Raw genomic sequence first — 18275 nt, forward strand, 5'->3', positions numbered from 1 at the left:
CATGTGGCGTTGATCATCAGTTGTAGAGAGAGCTACAGTCTGAAATTGAGAAAAACAAAGCTATCTTGCAGAGACTCCTTGATGTCACTCTGCACTTGGCAACGAGGAATTTAGCTTTCCGAGGTAAAACGCATGCTTTGGGCGATGTCCACAATGGAAATGTTGTAGGTACGCTAGAACTTTTGTCACGATATGATCCACTCTGGAAAGACCACTTAGACAAAATCAGGACATCCAAAAAAGGAAGCCAGCTAACTCATTATCTGAGCCCAGACATCCAGAACGAGTTTATTGAATTGTGTGGGGGAAAGGTTTTAAAAACCATTCTGACGGAAAGGGAGGATGCCATATACGGAATCATTTGTGATGCAACGCCTGACATTTCCCACACCGAGCAAAATGTTGTGCTCATAAGATATGTACATTATAATGAAGACACAGGCGAATGGGAGATCACTGAAAGATTTATTGAATTCAAAGATTTCAACGGAAAAACAGGATGTGAAATATCAGGCATGATGTGTGCTTCTGGATCTAGGGATAGACATTAGTGATTGCAGGGGGCAAGGGTATGATAATGAGGCGAATATGTCAGGGAAAATCAAGGGAGTCCAAGCCCAAATACTGAAAAAGAATAATCTTGCTACTTTCTCACCTTGTGCCTCCCACACGTTGAATCTGGTAGGCGTGCATGCTGCAGAATCTAGCCCTGAAGTGTCCAATTTTTTTGGTTACATTAACCGCCTCTACACATTTGTAAGTGCCAGTCCATCTCGTTGGTCTATATACAAAAAGAAAACAGGTTGCTCTGTACATAGGCTATCTGACACTCGCTGGAGTGCGAGAATTGATGCTGTGAAACCTGTAGCAAAGCACCTACCTGGTGTCATTGAAGCCCTTGCTACCATACTGAGCTCATGCAGTCTCACAGGTGAGGCCAGATCTGAAGCTGTTGGTCTGAGGAACTACCTCATGTCATTTGATGCCATTGTCCTTCTCACCATTTGGGTGAAAGCATTGCAATCTATTGATGACAGAAATGTGATACTCCAGTCAGGGAAAATCTCAATAGAGGTGGAGGCAGGTAATGTTGCTGCACTAAGAGATGAGATGCAGACTCTCAGAAATGGATGGGATGCTATTCTGTCTGAGGCATCAATGGTAGCTAAGGAAATGGAGGTTCCACCTCATTTCAAAAAATAACTTTGCCGTGAGAGGAGGAGGAAGAGGTTTCATGATGAAACTGCTGAAGGAACAGGTCAGGAGGATAGGCCAGAAACAACATTCCGTAACACTGTGTTTTTCACTGCCATGGACCAGATCATAAGTGACTTGGACACTCGGTTCCAAACAACAGCAAATATTGTTGAAGAATTTGCTGCCATACTTAAAATTGGGAAGTTGAGTGACAGTGTCATGGCTTCTGTGTGTCAGCCACTGAGGGAGAAATACTCACAGGATCTCACAGATCAGTTTGAGAGTGAGATAAGGCATCTCAATAAAATATTTTCTGCCACTTTCCCCCCTGATTGTAGCTCTCTTGATCTACTGAATGCAATATACAAGATGGAACTCCAGAGCATTTTTGGAGACGTTTGCATTGCCCTCAGAATTTTCTTGACGCTCCCAGTTACCGTAGCTGGTGGTGAAAGATCATTTAGTAAGTTGAAACTTATCGAGAGCTATTTAAGATCTACCATGTCGCAAGAGAGGTTGAACAGCCTTGCAATGTTATCGATTGAAAGCAAGCTGGCTCTGTCACTTGATTTCAAAGAGCTCGTAAAAGATGTTGCCACCAAGAAGGTCCGGTGATTGGCGTTCGGGATTTAGGGATACAAATCCAGTCTATGACAGGATTGTGGGATGTTTCCCTATAGTAAGCTGACAGGCTACAGCCCACATTGTGAACAATTACTATCTGATGCATAGTCCTCTAGCACTACATTTTTCATTGTTTGCTGTAAGTGTGTTCATGTCCTGAGAGTTTATTGTTATATAATTGTGTTCAAATCTTCAGTTAATTTATACTTTTGTCCTTGTGTTGTTCAAATCTTAATTTAATAAGTCAAAGAATGTTGAGATTTTTTGTTTGTTCATTCCTGTATTGGGTGTAATTTTCAATTAAATAGACAGAAGATAAAGTTGATAGTCAGTGCATGTTGATTTCTTGCAGTCCATTACATTAACTTCAACAGGGTTTTCGGGGTTGGATTTCATCGTGTCGTTTAGGGGGTGGACGCAAGGTCATGACCCCACCAGTATCCAAGAATCCTGAATTGTCCCCACCAATAGCTCAACACTTGTCACTCGCGCCTCCTCGAATTACTTGCGCGTGTAACAGGTAGGGCTTTAGCACTCTGCTGAGAAAGGCAGCAACCCGGCCGCTACAGCAAAAAAGCTAGTGCTCTGCCCGCGACAGTTCAAAATCTGCTTCGTAAAAGGTATATCCAAGCAGGGAACGATTGTATACTACAGAGCACATCAAAATGTAAGTGTCTGTCAACCTAATAGTGTGCTTGAGTAGACTATTTGTGTTGGAGATGGGATTACAGAGAGACAGGACAAGTAACAGCTTTTGTATGTTGAGTATCAGAAAACATTGTCACAAGAATAGGGGAAAATATGCCTAGCTAGGGCGACTCAAGGTTCTTTGGTAGACTATTGCATTGGTCCATTCATTGAAGATGAACGCAATGCGACATCCTTTACTAGGCTCACCCACTAACAGTTCAGGTGCTGAACTGCTGATCCGAATGTATAGGTAAAAACCATATTATGCGTTTTCATCAATAAATAAATGGCCACATTTTTTTTAGCGTGCGCGCGGGCCCACAAATAGATTCTTTCATGGGGCCCAGAATTTCCAGCTACGCCCCTGTGTGTATGTGTGCGAGTGTGGACCAGGGTAAGACAATTCACAAGATATAGAGGTATGCATTAAATAAAAAGTAATAGTAGACTATTGAATGCCATGCATGGAAAAGTGTAGTATCTACAAATAAAACAGAAATCGCATATGATAGTAGCCTATGCCATACAAATGAATACAAATGTTCTGATATATATAAAAAAGTATTACAAGTCCTAGTAAAGTTCATATAATCACTAACAGACATATTATAGTAGGCCATAATGAATAAGAGGAATTAATTGAAAAAGTCCTAGTAGGCTATTTTATGTCATAAAAGCATCTTATTATAGTATAAAGTCATAGTGTGCCGTAATTAATTTCATTTAGTAATTCTGGTGAACATTTTTTGTATTTTTACTTACTCCTTTACACATCTGAGTAAAGGAATGGTTCATCCTGTTAAGTCATTTGAATGCTTGTATTGCTTGTGCCATAAATGATCACTTCAGATTGAATCTAGCAATGTGTCTTTGTGTCCATATGTCCACATACTACACTGGTTAGAACACTGTATCACTGTATTGATTTTATAGTGTTTATGAAGCCCTCAGAAGAGACAAATTCAGGGTGTACACAATCATGATGATTAGGCCAAACAAAGACAAATTGCTCTGACAGAGTTTTTATATCTGGTTGTTGGTTCTAATTACTGCAATGCTCTAGCGCTAATGCTTTGGATCTATAGGAGAAATGGGTAATGGGTCAAAGGTGGTCTTCTCAAGTCATTATGTATATATGTTCATTTTCATTTTCATTAATTTCTTACTTCATAGTTTATATGACCCGATATGTATGCTCATTTAAATTAATTTCTTATTCAGTTTTTCATCATTTTTATTTTTATCTTTCATTTTATCAAATCAAATCAAGTTTTATTTATATAGCACATTTATAAACGATTTTTGGTCGAGCCAAAGTGCTGTACATATAATAAAAACAGCCTACAGTAGAGACACTTTACAGCAAATACAACAGCACAGATTGTTCAGAATATCAGTATGAGAAAAACGACACCCTCTATCCTTAGACCCTCACATCGTACAAGGAAAAACTTCCAGAGAAAACCCACAGTTTAAGGGGAACAAATGGGAGAAACCTCAGGGAGAGCAACAGAGGAGGGATCCCTCTCCCAGGACGGACAGACGTGCAATAGATGCCGTGTGTAAATCGAAGAGATAATACATTTTACAGCATATAGACCGAATGTTAGGAAATGCATGTGTCTGTAATAAGAAGATGAATCCACGAGGATGCCAGCTACAATCCTGTGGAAGCCATCAGGGAAGCAGCATGACGAGACCCAAGGCAGGACCGCAGAGACAGGTTCAGCCACGACCCGAAGTCCACGACTTAATCCAGAACTCAGGATAGAGGATCCAAGACACAGGACTACAGCAAGAGGATCAGCCTCGACTCCGGATCCCGGCGTAGATATAGATACAAAACAAGAAAAAAAAAAGATTTGGCTGGGTTAATCTGAACAAGAGAATACACAGACACAGACAGAGAGGGAAAAGGTCATTGGATAAAAGTTATTCTTGATAACCCTCTAAAAAGATCTCATGAACTTCCCCACTCAATCTATCAAGACCCGAGCAGTTCTATTAGATATAGGATAAGAAACAGAGATAGGGAGCACAACAACCTATCTCTTCGTCAGATGCACTCCCCCGCTTATCTAAGCGACTCTGTACCCCGTTACCCTCTACAAGGCCATAGACCAGCAGAGGGAAAATGGGGGGTGGGTAAGGGTAAGGGTTTTTAAGAATAAACCGCAAGGGTCTAAAGGGAAAAAAGATGAAATATAAGGTACTATATTTTAAGTAATCCTATCTACTATTCCTATATTCGAATAATGTATAAACTATTTAAAAAATACTTTATGAAATCCTATGTTATGTTATAAATATTAAAATAAATAACTAAATGAATAAATAAATAACTAAATAAATAAATGAATAAATAGATAATTAAACAAAAGCCAGAGAGAAAAAGTGAGTTGTAAGTGTTGATTTAAAAACCCCCAGGGTCTGGGCCGAATAAACCTGTGTGAATCTGTGCTGTCCTGTTTTTCATCCTTACCCTGTTGCTGTTTGAACTACTGAATTTCCCCATGGGGATTAATAAAAGTCAATTTTATCTTATCTTATTATGCTTAAACTGATCCTAATTTGCTTTATACTCTTGTTGTTTGTACTGATCATGTTTGTATTGATCTTTCAAAAATACTGCTCCTGCACTAGTCCAACACCTAAATAAACCCTATAGGACTTAATACAATTCTGAATAATAGATTACATACATTATAAAAGTCATTCATTATTGGTTTTATATTTAATTATAATGTCTGGGAAGTTATGGAAACACAGACATTAATCATAGCATATTCATCAAATCAGGTCTGGTGAGGGAAAGAAGCACACTGGGCTAGTTCTTGCTAATTAGCATGGCAATTATTGTAAGCTGTCACAGTTCTTAAGCAACAGGGTGGACTGTGTGTGCTCCAGAGCGTAATCCCTCACAAATTACAAGATAATAGAGGCAAAGAGAGACCTTCGCTTCAAAAGAAACCAGGAGATAAAATCCCCAGCAGGGACATTTTAGGGACAGTCATGGAGAGAGACGGCGAGTGAGGAAAAGGTAAGGGAAAGAAGGACGGCATGTATTCCCTTCACATAGAGCTGTCTGAATAGGACATGGTTATTTGACTGTGTACAGTAGTTAATTGAATGGCTTCAAATGAATCAAATCTAATACGTTTTTCTGCATTTGACAGATTATGCTTTTTCTTTTATTGTAATTTACATATTTTAAAGATGATATCTGTCAATATATCCCTTTTAATTCTACTTCATTTCATGTTGTACAGCATTATTTCGCCTAATTACCACAGATCAATAGTCCTCTCTCCTTGTGGCGTGCTTGCGGTGCAAAACACATTGTTCAAAGCTCCCTCGAAACATGGATTCAGCTGCTTCTCTTGTCAAGAAGCAAGAAAAGATAATTGTATAGAAGGAAGGCAGCACTTTGCAGGACAACAGTATGCTGCAGCACGTAAACAGTGCTGCCCCAATATACAGTTTAACATAAGTGGTTTATTTAGTTGTGTCCTACCTTAACTCCCTGCACAGCTACACACCTGCCGTGATATCATGAGGTCACCAACCTTCATTAGAAGGATCCAGGTATGGCCTTTCAAAACTGGTAGATCAGTCAGATTAAGGTCAATCAAGCACCGTCAGTACACACCCACATAGTCCAGACGAGCTCCAATCACAAAGTGTGGATGGGCCATATGTGTATCGGGGCACAGTAATAAACATATATAACAAGCACACGGAATGAGTTGTGTCCTTAAAGTTTTTTTTATATATGGAAATTAAAGTTTATAGTGTTTAATGAAGTAACTTTGACATCAAATATGACTCATCTACAGACATCGGCATTGTTTTTCTAAAATGCTCTCAAATGTATTATTTCCTCCTCGAATGAACCCCAGTGGATCTTAATGGTAAGCTACAGTATTATTCTAGCAGGCGTGTTGCAACAGCACAGATAGACGTTAGATACTAAATAACTTATTCATGGGGGATAACCATTTAAAAAAAGTGCTCTACTATCTTGAAACATAGATGTGACCACTATTTTGGGATAGATTACCTCTGGTTATTGATCTGCTCAATGTTAGCAAGGCTATTGAAGTAAACAATCTTTTTTTCCATGGCATTATTGTTGCATTGTTATCACCACAATAGCTGAAATGTATTAAAAAATAAATGAAAGAAAATGGAAGCAGCAAGTATTCCTAAAACGTCTCAGTGGAAACAACCAGAGCTGTATACATGGTGAAAACAAAATATAAAATATATATAGTGTTTGCCATTATATCCATTATATCCATGATTAAATAATAAAATACCACATTTCTTTATTTTACAATACACAGCAGCTCTAAACACGCCTGATTTTTTTTCTCTTAGCCTAAACATGATATAATAATACATAATTATTACAGTAATAATAACTGCACTCGGATGTTAACAATAATAACCTGCTCCAACTATAAATGTTGCTATAAGGGTGGAGTACAGTGATACATGGATTACCCAGCTTGGAGTTTTTGAAAACGAAATTAAATATTTAACAAGTCAAAAATACTGTGATGAAGAGGCACACCCAATGCATCTCATTGAGCTTCTGTGGATAGAGCAAAAGGTAAATGCCAACACCCTTCATCTCGCTGCAGCTCTGCTTAAAGGACTGTGAGGCATTCATTTATCATTAGCATTTATTATGTAAACGGAACAGCTCTGATTTGATGTAGAGATGAAGACTACCAGGGGATGTTTCTGTATAGTTCAAATTGCAATTAGCCCATACCCCAGCATATATAAGCATATTACTCAAATATCACGAGTGAATTCTCCCTCATCCATGAGGATGCAGCATTATGTAATGACAATATAAGGCCTTTTTGCCCCAAATACTAAAACTGCATTACCAAAATGATCAAAACTCAAACCTAAAGGGCAGCCTGGTTTCACACATCTTACCGTGGAAAAAATAATTATTCAAATCGAGTACAGCTTGCTAGCTCACACACAGAATGGGAATCTGCACTGCACACCTAACCTGCTCAACATTCATGCTTAAGGGAGTCTTCTTCTCTTAGTTATTTTTTTAATGTTGTTTTTCCATCATCCACCAGCGAAATTAAGTCTTATTGACAAAATTTTGGGAGCATTTCCTGATTACCAAATCACACTTTCAGTATTTATCAGAGAATTGCTGTATGTATGGTTGTTAAACAATCAACAAGTTAGGAGGTTTGTTTTTCACCTGTGTTGCCTGACTTGAAGGTCAAGTGTCTAACAAGGACCAACATTGAAAAAAGCTAGAATAAACAATTGTATTAGTATGCCAGGAATGTTTTTTTGCAGTCTTGTTTAGCACACATCTTTTTCTAAACCCTAAAAAAAAAAACCTTGATGAAGAAAATGGTCAGGTTAACAATATAATAGATATCATGAAATACAATGCATCAATTATTGTTATACGTCAAAATACAGTGTCTTCCTCAGATATGAAGACAATTTGAAATGTTTTGTACCAAGAATGATGAATACGGCCATGGATATTGATGATTGAAGGGAGGAACGGGATATTCTCATGTACGTGTTAACATTTAACTTAGGCTGTGATTACTGTGGATAGGCACACTGTTACAGTATGATAGCATCAGTTCTCCAGCCCAGCATCCAAACACAAACACTTCAGTACTAGAGTAATGGAGAGCCGCAGCAGGGCACAGTATAATCAGCAACACTAGAGCCTCTGTGTACCCTCTGTGGCACTGCTTTGTTTCTGAGTGCCCTCCATTTTCAGATGAGTCCCCGCACTTGTATTACCAAATCCAGCGACAATGCACCTGCCAAATTCATTGCTTGCCTGACACACTTTCCTTGCATTCTGTTTAATATGTATGCAGTACATTAACATATTTTACAAAAGGAAACCATAATTATATATCAATGATGAACATTGAGCCGTATAGATACCATGCTTGATATTTCCCTGTAGCTCTCAGTATGGTATAAAGATCAATTTAAGAATGACCTTTGCAGTAATGATCTAATATTAATGTTGGGTTGGTTGACACACCTGCATGATCTTTATATTATGCATATATTATTTATTGTTTGTGAACATTTTCAGTCTGGTAGAGGCAAATCAAAATCAAAAGCTAAATCTTTGCTTTACTTACTGTATGATGAGGATTTTAGTGTACATTTTTTTTTTGGACAGCAATAGTAAAGCACTGGTGTAAACCTTTATTTGTGTGCATTAGTTAGCATGATGGCACAGCGTGAGTTTCCATGACTACTCTGAGCCTTTGTTGTCCACGACACAATTCAAATATAAAAACCGTGTTTTTCAGTCATCCTGTAGAGAAAAGCAGTTAATCATGCTATTTATGTATCTAGTATACACTAAGCTCCTACTTTATAAAGTATTTAAAACCAAACTATATTTCTTAAACTGCCCTTTAGCAATCAATAACAAATGTTCTAACATTTGCCGTTGATCAAACACATCTTCTAAATATCAATTTCTAACCATTACTGTCAAAGCTAGACTTCTTCTAGTTATTTTATGGTTTTTGTATGTTGTTTTCCCATTCGCCATCTGCCAAATAAGGTCTTACAACACAACAACATTGTACATTATGCAGTTCTTGGTTACGTAGTCAACAATTTCAGTATTTACCAGAGATTGCCTTAGGGATGGTTTGCGAATAATTCATCTTATTTTGTAGTTGTATGTTTTTCACCTGTCATGACTGACTTGGTTATCTGTCATTTTAACCTCTCTCTCTGACAAGGTACAATATTTTAAAAAAGGTTGTTATTTATATTTAACAACATTTTTGAATTTGATCATCATTCCCATTTCTCACATTATAAAAGTCATTTTTATTTTCTCAAAAGGAAGAATGAAGATTGCCATGGGTCAGACTCTAAAAAGCGGATTTAAGTTTTCATAATGTAAACCACATTGGTGGATCTGCATTGAAACTCCTACGGTTGCTGTGTGCCTTTGCCTGCACTGGTTCCTCTGGTGCAACTGTGACTAACTCTGTAAAATTGTGGTGGCTCCATTTGTGAGAAAATAACAGTAATTCAAGCTTGGCTCCTTCAGTCACTTCTACTATTCTGTAGTGTTTCTCATTTCTCTGGACCACAGCTGGGGGACAGCCAGGATAGTATCAGAATGCAAATAAGGTCTACAGCTTCCGTGTGCCACTGGGAGGTTATACACCCACAAGTATCTGAACGAGTACATGAAATACATACATTTACACATATTGGAGGTTTATAAGGGGCCAAAGGCAAGACTTTTACTGTGATAAACTGTGAATCTCACAAGGAGTGTTGATGAGAGTTTCAGTGAGATACATCCAGCATGTGCCTCACACTCACTCCTGTTTTGTCTACCATGCTGTTGCTCTCTTGTTTAGCTTTAAATGTCTGTCAGATTAAAGAAATAAGAGGAAAATATACAATATTTATTAGGCGAGAAATATGTCTCTAACCCATCATAAAAATCACAAAACTAAACAACCTTGAACTTTGATGAAACAAAGCCTTCTCCAATTTCCACGGACTGCAGGAGAGGCAACAATATAGGCCTAATACACAAAGTGTTCTGCACTGTAGGGGATCATAATACCCTGTACAGCGTAGGATGAGGTTAAAGGGTCATCCCAGCATGCTTTTAGCAGTTGTCCATATTCATGCCCTCCTTTATCATATCCTCTACTACACCCACGTAATGCTCATTTCAAGAAACAACTACATTCGGAAGTCTGCTTGTCTGGTGGTGTGCACATGCAAGCCAATTGTGTGTGTCTGTGAATCAAATGAGGGTCAGTTAATGGATAATGACAGGGAAAAATCCCATGGATCAGTTTACCCTGCTGACAGCATTGAGAAAAAAGAAAGAGAGAGAGAATGAAATTCACTCTGACATTTACAAAAGTGCAAATATTAGTGCAAATAATTTCAATCATGAACTTCCAAAACCTATTTTTTTCACCCTGTTTCTTTAATACGAAAACTAACTTGTTGATTGTGCAGAAGAGAACACAACTTTTCTGTGGCGTTTTATATTGTAAATCTTCTCGAGCCAGTTGATTATCTCGACAATACACATCGTGTCAGTGTTTGGAATTACTTGACAGTTATAAGATGGCATTACATACTGTAGGCTACAATGTGTGCTAAATTAAGATATTTTTCGCTTGAAGAAGTACATTAACGCTTTACCTTACCTTTCGCTATAAAATGCGTAATTCAGACAGCGTTTTGTGAAGCGCGTTGTGCGCTCTCTCGTGGATTTTCTTGAACAGTGTGCTCAGTTTGAACAGGAAAGCGCAGCTCTCAGAGCATGCATGGGGGTGTTGGATGCTGTGTCTATTCGCCTGGCACCTGTTGCAGGCTTACTATTATCAGCGCTGGTCTACTGAGGATATAACGACAGCAGCCTCACCATTATATCAGGACCATGGTGGAACAAACTGAATCCAACTCCAGCGGGTACTATTTTGACAACACCTCAACTAGAGTCCAGAGCAGCTTCGTTTTTTCAGGACCTATGTTTGTCATTTTGATGGTAATGATGGTGACTTTGGACGTTGTGATAGTTTTGGGCAACGCACTGGTCATTTTCGCTTTTAAAGTGGACAAGAGTTTGAGGACACAATGTAATTACTACTTCCTGAATTTGGCAATATCAGATTTTCTTGTAGGTAAGTCAAACATTTGTTTTTCTGTAGAGACCGGATATTGAGTGAAGTTTAATGCATGTATAATTATCTATTTCTGAAATAAATACTATTTTCATGATTTGCTATGATGTATGCACCCATGTTGATATATGCCTGATATATGCCTGATTATGCCTGCCTTGGTCCCTGTAGTCTAAATGTGTACACTACAAAGTATAGCTGAGTAGGACTTAATTCATGAATTAGGCAGCTGTTAATTAGTTTAATAGATGGAACCAATATAATAAGTCGAGAGTCTTGGAAACACTTCTTCTCTCTTTTCTTATTTGGCAGCAATGACACATTTTGTAATGCAACATTTCTATGAGCTTTCACATTCAATCACCTTATTCCCTTTAGTTCATAAAGGTAAACATATTTTAAGGTATCACTTTACTTAAAGGCGCCCCACCACCCCATCCCCATTTAGCATTTTTAATGTGCATAATTGAAGACGTTCTGTGTGTATGCCTTGAAATCCCTCACACTAATTGTTTCTGTAGGGGCATTCTGCATCCCAGTGTACATGCCTTACATCCTCACAGGAAAGTGGACACTCGGCCACGGACTGTGCAAGCTGTGGCTGGTCATGGACTACCTCCTTTGTTCTGCATCTGTCTTCAACATTGTCCTCATCAGCTACGACCGCTTCCTGTCCGTCACCAGAGCAGTGAGTGGAATATCCTGTGCCTCACATCTGTACTGTACACAGCCATTAAAAACAATTCAGGATTGTGACTCATGGCGCATTTACCGGCCATATTTTACAAAAACAATCTGAAATGATGTCATAGTCACATTAAGGTAAACTTACTGGACTTTCCTCGTCTCAGTTTCCACTCAGACCGTAATGATATGAGTAAAGGATTCATTCAAAGCATAATGTCAAATGTTGAACAGTCCTTTTCTTTGAGCCATGTAAATGTTTACTGCTTGTGGTCTGTGGCTTAATTTCTAACTGGTGACCCAGCTAGAAATGTTTGGTTCTAAAAACATTCTGAGAATGTTACCATTCATTGTTCTAGGAATGTTTTCAACAGGAAGTTTTCTTTTGGTTCCCAGAATGTTCTCCTGAAAGGTAGGATAACGTTCTCTAAAAACATTCTTACAATGTTTGTCGATAACCTTCCTAAGATGTTTTTAATAACATTGTTCGAACATTATGCCCTACTATTCTTAAAACGTTTTCAGCGGGACGTTTTATTTTGGTTCCCAGAATGTTCTTCTGAAAGGTAGGATAACGTTCTCTAAAAACATTCTTTTTTTTAAATGCGACCAGCAGCTAGTACAAGTCTCATGTACTGGAGGGGACCCAGAATCAGACTCGGAATCAGCTGGTGAAAGTAACATTTGTTTATTAGAAAAGGGGAGCTGGGAGTGGAGGTTGGTTAGTGGCGGCAGTGGGAAACAGTTGTTCCAGGGTGGGTAGAGAGGCCTGGCTGGTCTTGGGAGTGTGGAAGGCCTTGGATTCCTCCTGGGAGAGACATACAAATTAGTGTGAGGCAAAAGCAGTCAAAGTTGTCAAAGAATATGCTGGCAAAAAGCTAGAGCGGCACGCAACAAACCGTTCACGGCAACAATCCGTTCACGGCAATAATCCGGCAGGGAATGAGTGCAGGCTGCAGGCTTTCATAGTGTGGTTAATGAGCAGGTTGCAGGTTGATTGGAGATAGCTCCCAGCTATGTAGAACAGTGGACACTGTTTATACGCTGCCCTCACAAACCACAAACGGACAGATAGCTTACAAATGAGACACAACCTGTATAGTCAGAAATAAAGTGTGATTCTTTTCTGATATTTTACACATATGATATTATGAATACTGTGGGCCTACATACCTTAGTGTGATTATAAGTGCATGTGAGTGAATATTGGCTTGGAAATGTGTGTTCATACATCCTATTAATTGTCTCAATGCGCTCATACATCTTAAGAAAGTTATCACCAAAAATGTTAAGAATGTTTTTAGAACGTTATCCTACCTTTCAGAAGAACATTCTGGGAACCAAAATAAAACGTCCCGCTGAAAACATTCCTAGAACAATGAATGGTAACATTCTCAGAATGTTTTTAGAACCAAAAATGTCTAGCTGGGAACTCACACATGCCACCGCAAACATGCAATATCTGCTTACAGCTTATCATCAATTACGTGCTTGTTGGTTTTTTTCAAAAGGAAAATGTGGTGACATCAGATTTTTTAAAACATCCTTTTCAAACAAATGCAACAAGTTTGTTTTTTAAAGCGCTCTAGAAATAAATCTTACGTTGACCGTGTTAATATTTGCCATCACAGGAACGTTTTATAAAAAAAGAATAACCTCCTGAAAACATTATCCGAATGTTGCTTTGAAAATGTTCTTCTTTTGTTATCATGTAACATTGAGGGAATGTTTTATAAAATAACATCTATAATATGTTACTTCAACAACGTCAAAAAAACATCCTCAGAATGTTGGAGGCAAAACGTTCCACCTTTGTTAACATATCACATTAAAGGAACGTTTTATAAAATACTTTCTGTCATCTCAGGCTTCAATAACATCCTCAAAACATCCTCTGAATGTTGCAGTTAAAACGTTATCTCTTAGTTCACCTTAAACCTTATAGGAACATTATTTGAAATAATAAACATCCTAAAAAGGGAACATCAGATTAAAACGTTTCTTTAAAACATTATTAGAACCTGTAGGTAACGTTAGCCAAAGTTGTGAGAACGTTCCCTGCTAGCTGGGGAGTCTCCCAGGTCATTGGTAGGGGCAGAACCACCTCATTCTCCCAAAAGTGCCCATCTGCAGAGGTTAATCATTCCTGACCCATTCAGGCCCAGTGCCACCCCTAATTATAGCCCTTCCCCATGACGAAGATGAAAAAGTCACATTTTGACTTTGGACTGCACTATAGCTTACCAGAAAATACGCAGGACGCCAATGGTGTAATATGTATACTAAACTTAAAGGCACAATGAGTACGATTTTCCTAAAAACAATGTGTAGATTAAAAAAACAATACCTCACAACTTTTGTACTTCAGGAAACATAGCAATGAGTGAGGCAGAACATATTTTGTTAAAGGTATAATGGAGCATTTGCCTGAAAAACAATGCATAGACTTAAGAGCTCTCAATAAGCTCGCATTAAATCAATAAGCAGTAGAAGTTTGTGGTGGTGTCCGTGATCTCACCTTCTGCCTGTATTTTTTCTTTTCATTTGGTAGTATGTGGGATGTGTCTGAGCTTCAACCTCTATAACCAGATGCCACATCATAAGTATGCATCTAAGCTACAAAAATGGGACCGTTCAAAGAACAAACAAACATAACAAGGCAAAATGACAAAGCTTGTAAAATACGAGAGTAAATCTGACCTGTGACGGGGGCAACTTTGAATGTTGTGTTGACAAACTAAAAATAAAAAAACCTTCTTTTGTGCCTTAAATTACTTATTATTACCGCCTCAGTTGATTAAAATCATTTAATCGATGTCTGTGCAATGCTCCTCCGCGGAATACTTTTTCTGAAGCCCAATTATACAGCATCAGTTATTATCATTTTGTATTTTCTGTCCGTCTTGGCACATATCTAGTGATTAGCAAACATGTCCAAAACTCTGCAGCTGTTAGAACCTCTCGTTGGGGCTTGTCTGTGCATTAGCTGACTGACTGCATCCTACACACGTGTGTTAACCCAAAGGTGGGATGAGGCTTGGCATGGGAGACAAAGAGAGTGTTCTGTTTCCTTTCACAAGCAAACACTTAACATCAGAGCAATGAATACAAATAACACCAGAGAGATGGAAGCCTCTTCTTTAATTAGCTAGCTTTGATCATAGAGATCCTCCTCCGTGCCATGGTCCTTCCAACCTGGAGAGATCAATCACAGCAGAAACAGGCCGCCGGCTGCCAAGCAGCATTTCCCTAAAAGCATTCTCTCTGAACAATGAAAGACAAAGGATCGCCAACAACCACATGACACAAAGTTATGCTTTTGACAGAAAAGACAGAGTCAGATTATATCCATTTTCTTTCTTTGTCTTTTCTTTTTCTTTTTGTATTGTCTATATTGTCTGTAGAATTTGTATCTGTATAAGTCCCTTTTGTGAGGACAAAAAAACAAACAATAAAAAGTTGGTCACAAAAAAGATTATATGCATATGCTCGTCCATTAATGTCAGCCCATTAACAAACTAAGTATTATAACATATATTGTGTATCTCACAATTATAGGATGGGGCTAAAATGAATCCCTATAAGCTCTCAGGAGGAGTCTATATTTTCTTATCCATTTGTTTTTATATTCATTTTATAAAGGAACATCTATCGCGAAAATCAATGTCCCCCAAGGATGATTAAAGTACTTCTGATTCTGATGAGCACACCTGATTCTTGTCCATTCAGGGCAACATTACCACATATATACCGCAATAATTACTGTATACCGATTAATTTATACAAACATAAGTGGAACCATTTTCCATCTTCTTTGTTGAGGAACTGTGGTTCATTTTTTGTCATTCAGAACAGGGACATACATTCAGAGCTGGAGAGGGGTGAAGTACGCTGCCCGTTGAACAAGAATGTGGACAGGGACATAGGATGTGACACTAATTCAGACAAGTGTTCATAAGAGGTGTGCCATTGACTTAGTACTAATTTAAACACTTTTCTTTAGTGCATGATGTCAGGATGTTGGAAAGTTCACTTGTTCCGTTTCACAAAATGCTATGTGGTTCCACAAACAGATCATTATATTGTGAAACTCTCAGATCAACTTTCTGCTATTTGAGGAAATGTAAGACTTTTACTCCCATGCATTTACACCACTACTTATCATGCTTACAAATTAATGCATCACGATGTATTTCAAATTTTAGACTGAATTATATTACTACTTTTAGCACTTTATAACATTCATTTAAGACAGTCATATTTTGCTGGATACAAATGCACCTTTTTATACTGTTTAACACCACTTTTAATTTGAATACCTCTTCAATCACTGCTGTTAAATTAACATTGTCTACCTTTTTATGGCTAACACATTGTTATTTTCCCCCATTTCTACAATAATGGTAGGATGCAGCAATAACTAATACAATTGTGAGACCCCCTGGCGGTACCTCTCAGCATATTTTCTTATTTCTCCTTATATTTACTGCAGGTAAGTTACCGTGCACGACAAGGCATGACTCACCAAGCCATAATCAAGATGATTGCTGTCTGGGTGCTGGCCTTTGTCCTGTATGGCCCAGCTATCATATTTTGGGAGCTGGTGGTGGGCAGAAGCAACGTGCCAAAGGATGAGTGTTTTGCGGAGTTCTATTACTCTTGGTACTTCCTGCTGAGTGCCTCCATGCTGGAGTTTTTCTCTCCTTTCATCTCTGTGGCTTTCTTCAACCTCAGCATTTACCTCAGCATTCGCAAGAGGAGGCTCCACAGCAGGGAGGCCCAGCTCCACCTTCAACTGAGCAAAACTGCCTCTGCCCAGGGGAAAGGTATCCCCCTGTCCCACAACTCCGAGGTTGGGATGAAACTGGCTGTAAGAGGCTCTATCCACTCCCAGTCCTCCTCTCCCAGCTTGGGTAAACTAGATCACTCGACCAGCAGGGCTGCCCATCCTAGCCGCCTGTCCAGGGACAAGAAAATTGCTAAGTCCCTGGCCATCATAGTGTGTGTGTTTGCCATCTGCTGGGCACCGTACACCCTACTGATGATCATCCGTGCTGCCTGCAGAGGGCGGTGCATCCAGCATCATTGGTACGAGGTCACCTTCTGGCTCCTGTGGCTCAACTCTGCTATTAACCCGTGCCTGTACCCACTTTGCCACAGCAGCTTCCGCAGGGCGTTTAGCAGGATTCTCTGCCCAAAGAGGCATACTACTCCCCAATCATCTGTCCTTCGTCTTGGCCAGTGACACGCAGATACCCACAGAAGCATGGGGATGAACAATGTACCAGAACCAACCATGGAAATATTCTACATCCAAACCCATAAATTACAACGTTTCAGCAGATGCAGATAAACTGTGCATCATAATTTGTCAAAAGTCCATAATATTTAGTTGACAATTGTGCTTTTCAATGTATAAAAGGTTGATGTTGTACAGTAGTGTATGTATTTACTGTGTTTACGTATACAATGTGTAACAGCATGAAAGTAAGTACCTGTCTAGAAATCTGAACACAATAACAAACATATGGTGATTATTAGTAGAGTTTTAACATGTGAGAAAAAGCTCTAGATTTGGCATTTGTTTTGATTGAGTGCAACACAGGCTAGATAGTGTCACTTCATATATGTTGTTGAGTTTATGTTATGCTGCATGTACCTTGTAATTGAAAAATATATATATTTAGGATTTGTGTTCATTAAAAGATCTCACTATGACAACCTTGATTCATCTTAACTAAAATAGATCGCTATCACCCTCTGCTGTTAGAACGTTTACTATTAATATTACAGAAGCACTGTGATGAAAACAAAAAGTGCAATTAAGTATAAATGTACGTAAATCAAAGTGTTTAATGAAACCTTATATTTATCTATGTTTGGGGCACATTATTATACAGTAGATAAATAATGGATTTCTCTACAAACTGAGCCTACTGTCTGCTCATTAATAAAAAAAAATTGATTGGTTGCTGTTCTGTAAAAAAAACTACAACAATGTAAAAATGTTTATTTTAATAGTTTTTTTCATTCTTTAAGTACGTTTAATAGAAAGTATTGGGCTTTAAATGAGAGAAGTCAAATGTTTACAAACTATTTCAAAATACCATTTACTGTGATCAGCAGATGCATGTTTAAGTATGTGCCACTAGATGTCACCATTAACCTGTACAGCTTCCTGTGTGCGCAGTGCCTGAGCCTGTCTCCAACGCAACATGGAGTGAAGTCAATCTTCGAGATTGGCCACGGTTTCCATAAACAGTTTTACTTTATTGTATTTGATTGAATCGCCAGTTTAATGTGTGTTATATTTCTGCACTAGGACCTTGACTGACTGCAATTGTAAAGCAGAATGTTATAATATACCTATAA

General features: G+C 38.5%; 1 protein-coding gene across 1 annotated transcript; it reads left to right on the top strand.

Annotated features, from left to right (window-relative positions):
- Nucleotides 1–10934: 10934 nt before the first annotated feature.
- LOC117558459 (histamine H3 receptor-like) lies at nt 10935–17148 on the top strand. The gene is made up of 3 exons (XM_034234674.1): nt 10935–11219; nt 11741–11907; nt 16396–17148. The coding sequence occupies exons 1-3, from the start codon at nt 10976–10978 to the stop codon at nt 17146–17148; spliced, it is 1164 nt and encodes a 387-aa protein (XP_034090565.1). The 5' UTR covers nt 10935–10975.
- The last annotated feature ends 1127 nt before the right edge of the window (nt 17149–18275 follow it).

The sequence above is a fragment of the Gymnodraco acuticeps genome, unplaced genomic scaffold (genome assembly GCF_902827175.1).
Source record: "Gymnodraco acuticeps unplaced genomic scaffold, fGymAcu1.1, whole genome shotgun sequence".
NCBI classification, from domain to species: domain Eukaryota; kingdom Metazoa; phylum Chordata; class Actinopteri; order Perciformes; family Bathydraconidae; genus Gymnodraco; species Gymnodraco acuticeps.

What these genes read in the sequence shown, in the direction of transcription:
- LOC117558459 (XM_034234674.1), top strand. Translation starts at nt 10,976, where the DNA reads ATGGTGGAACAAACTGAATCCAACTCCAGCGGGTACTATTTTGACAAC. An exon ending in AATATCAGATTTTCTTGTAG is followed by an intron (nt 11,220 to 11,740) that starts GTAAGTCAAACA and finishes TTGTTTCTGTAG; the next exon opens with GGGCATTCTGCATCCCAGTG. An exon ending in TCCTGTCCGTCACCAGAGCA is followed by an intron (nt 11,908 to 16,395) that starts GTGAGTGGAATA and finishes TATTTACTGCAG; the next exon opens with GTAAGTTACCGTGCACGACA.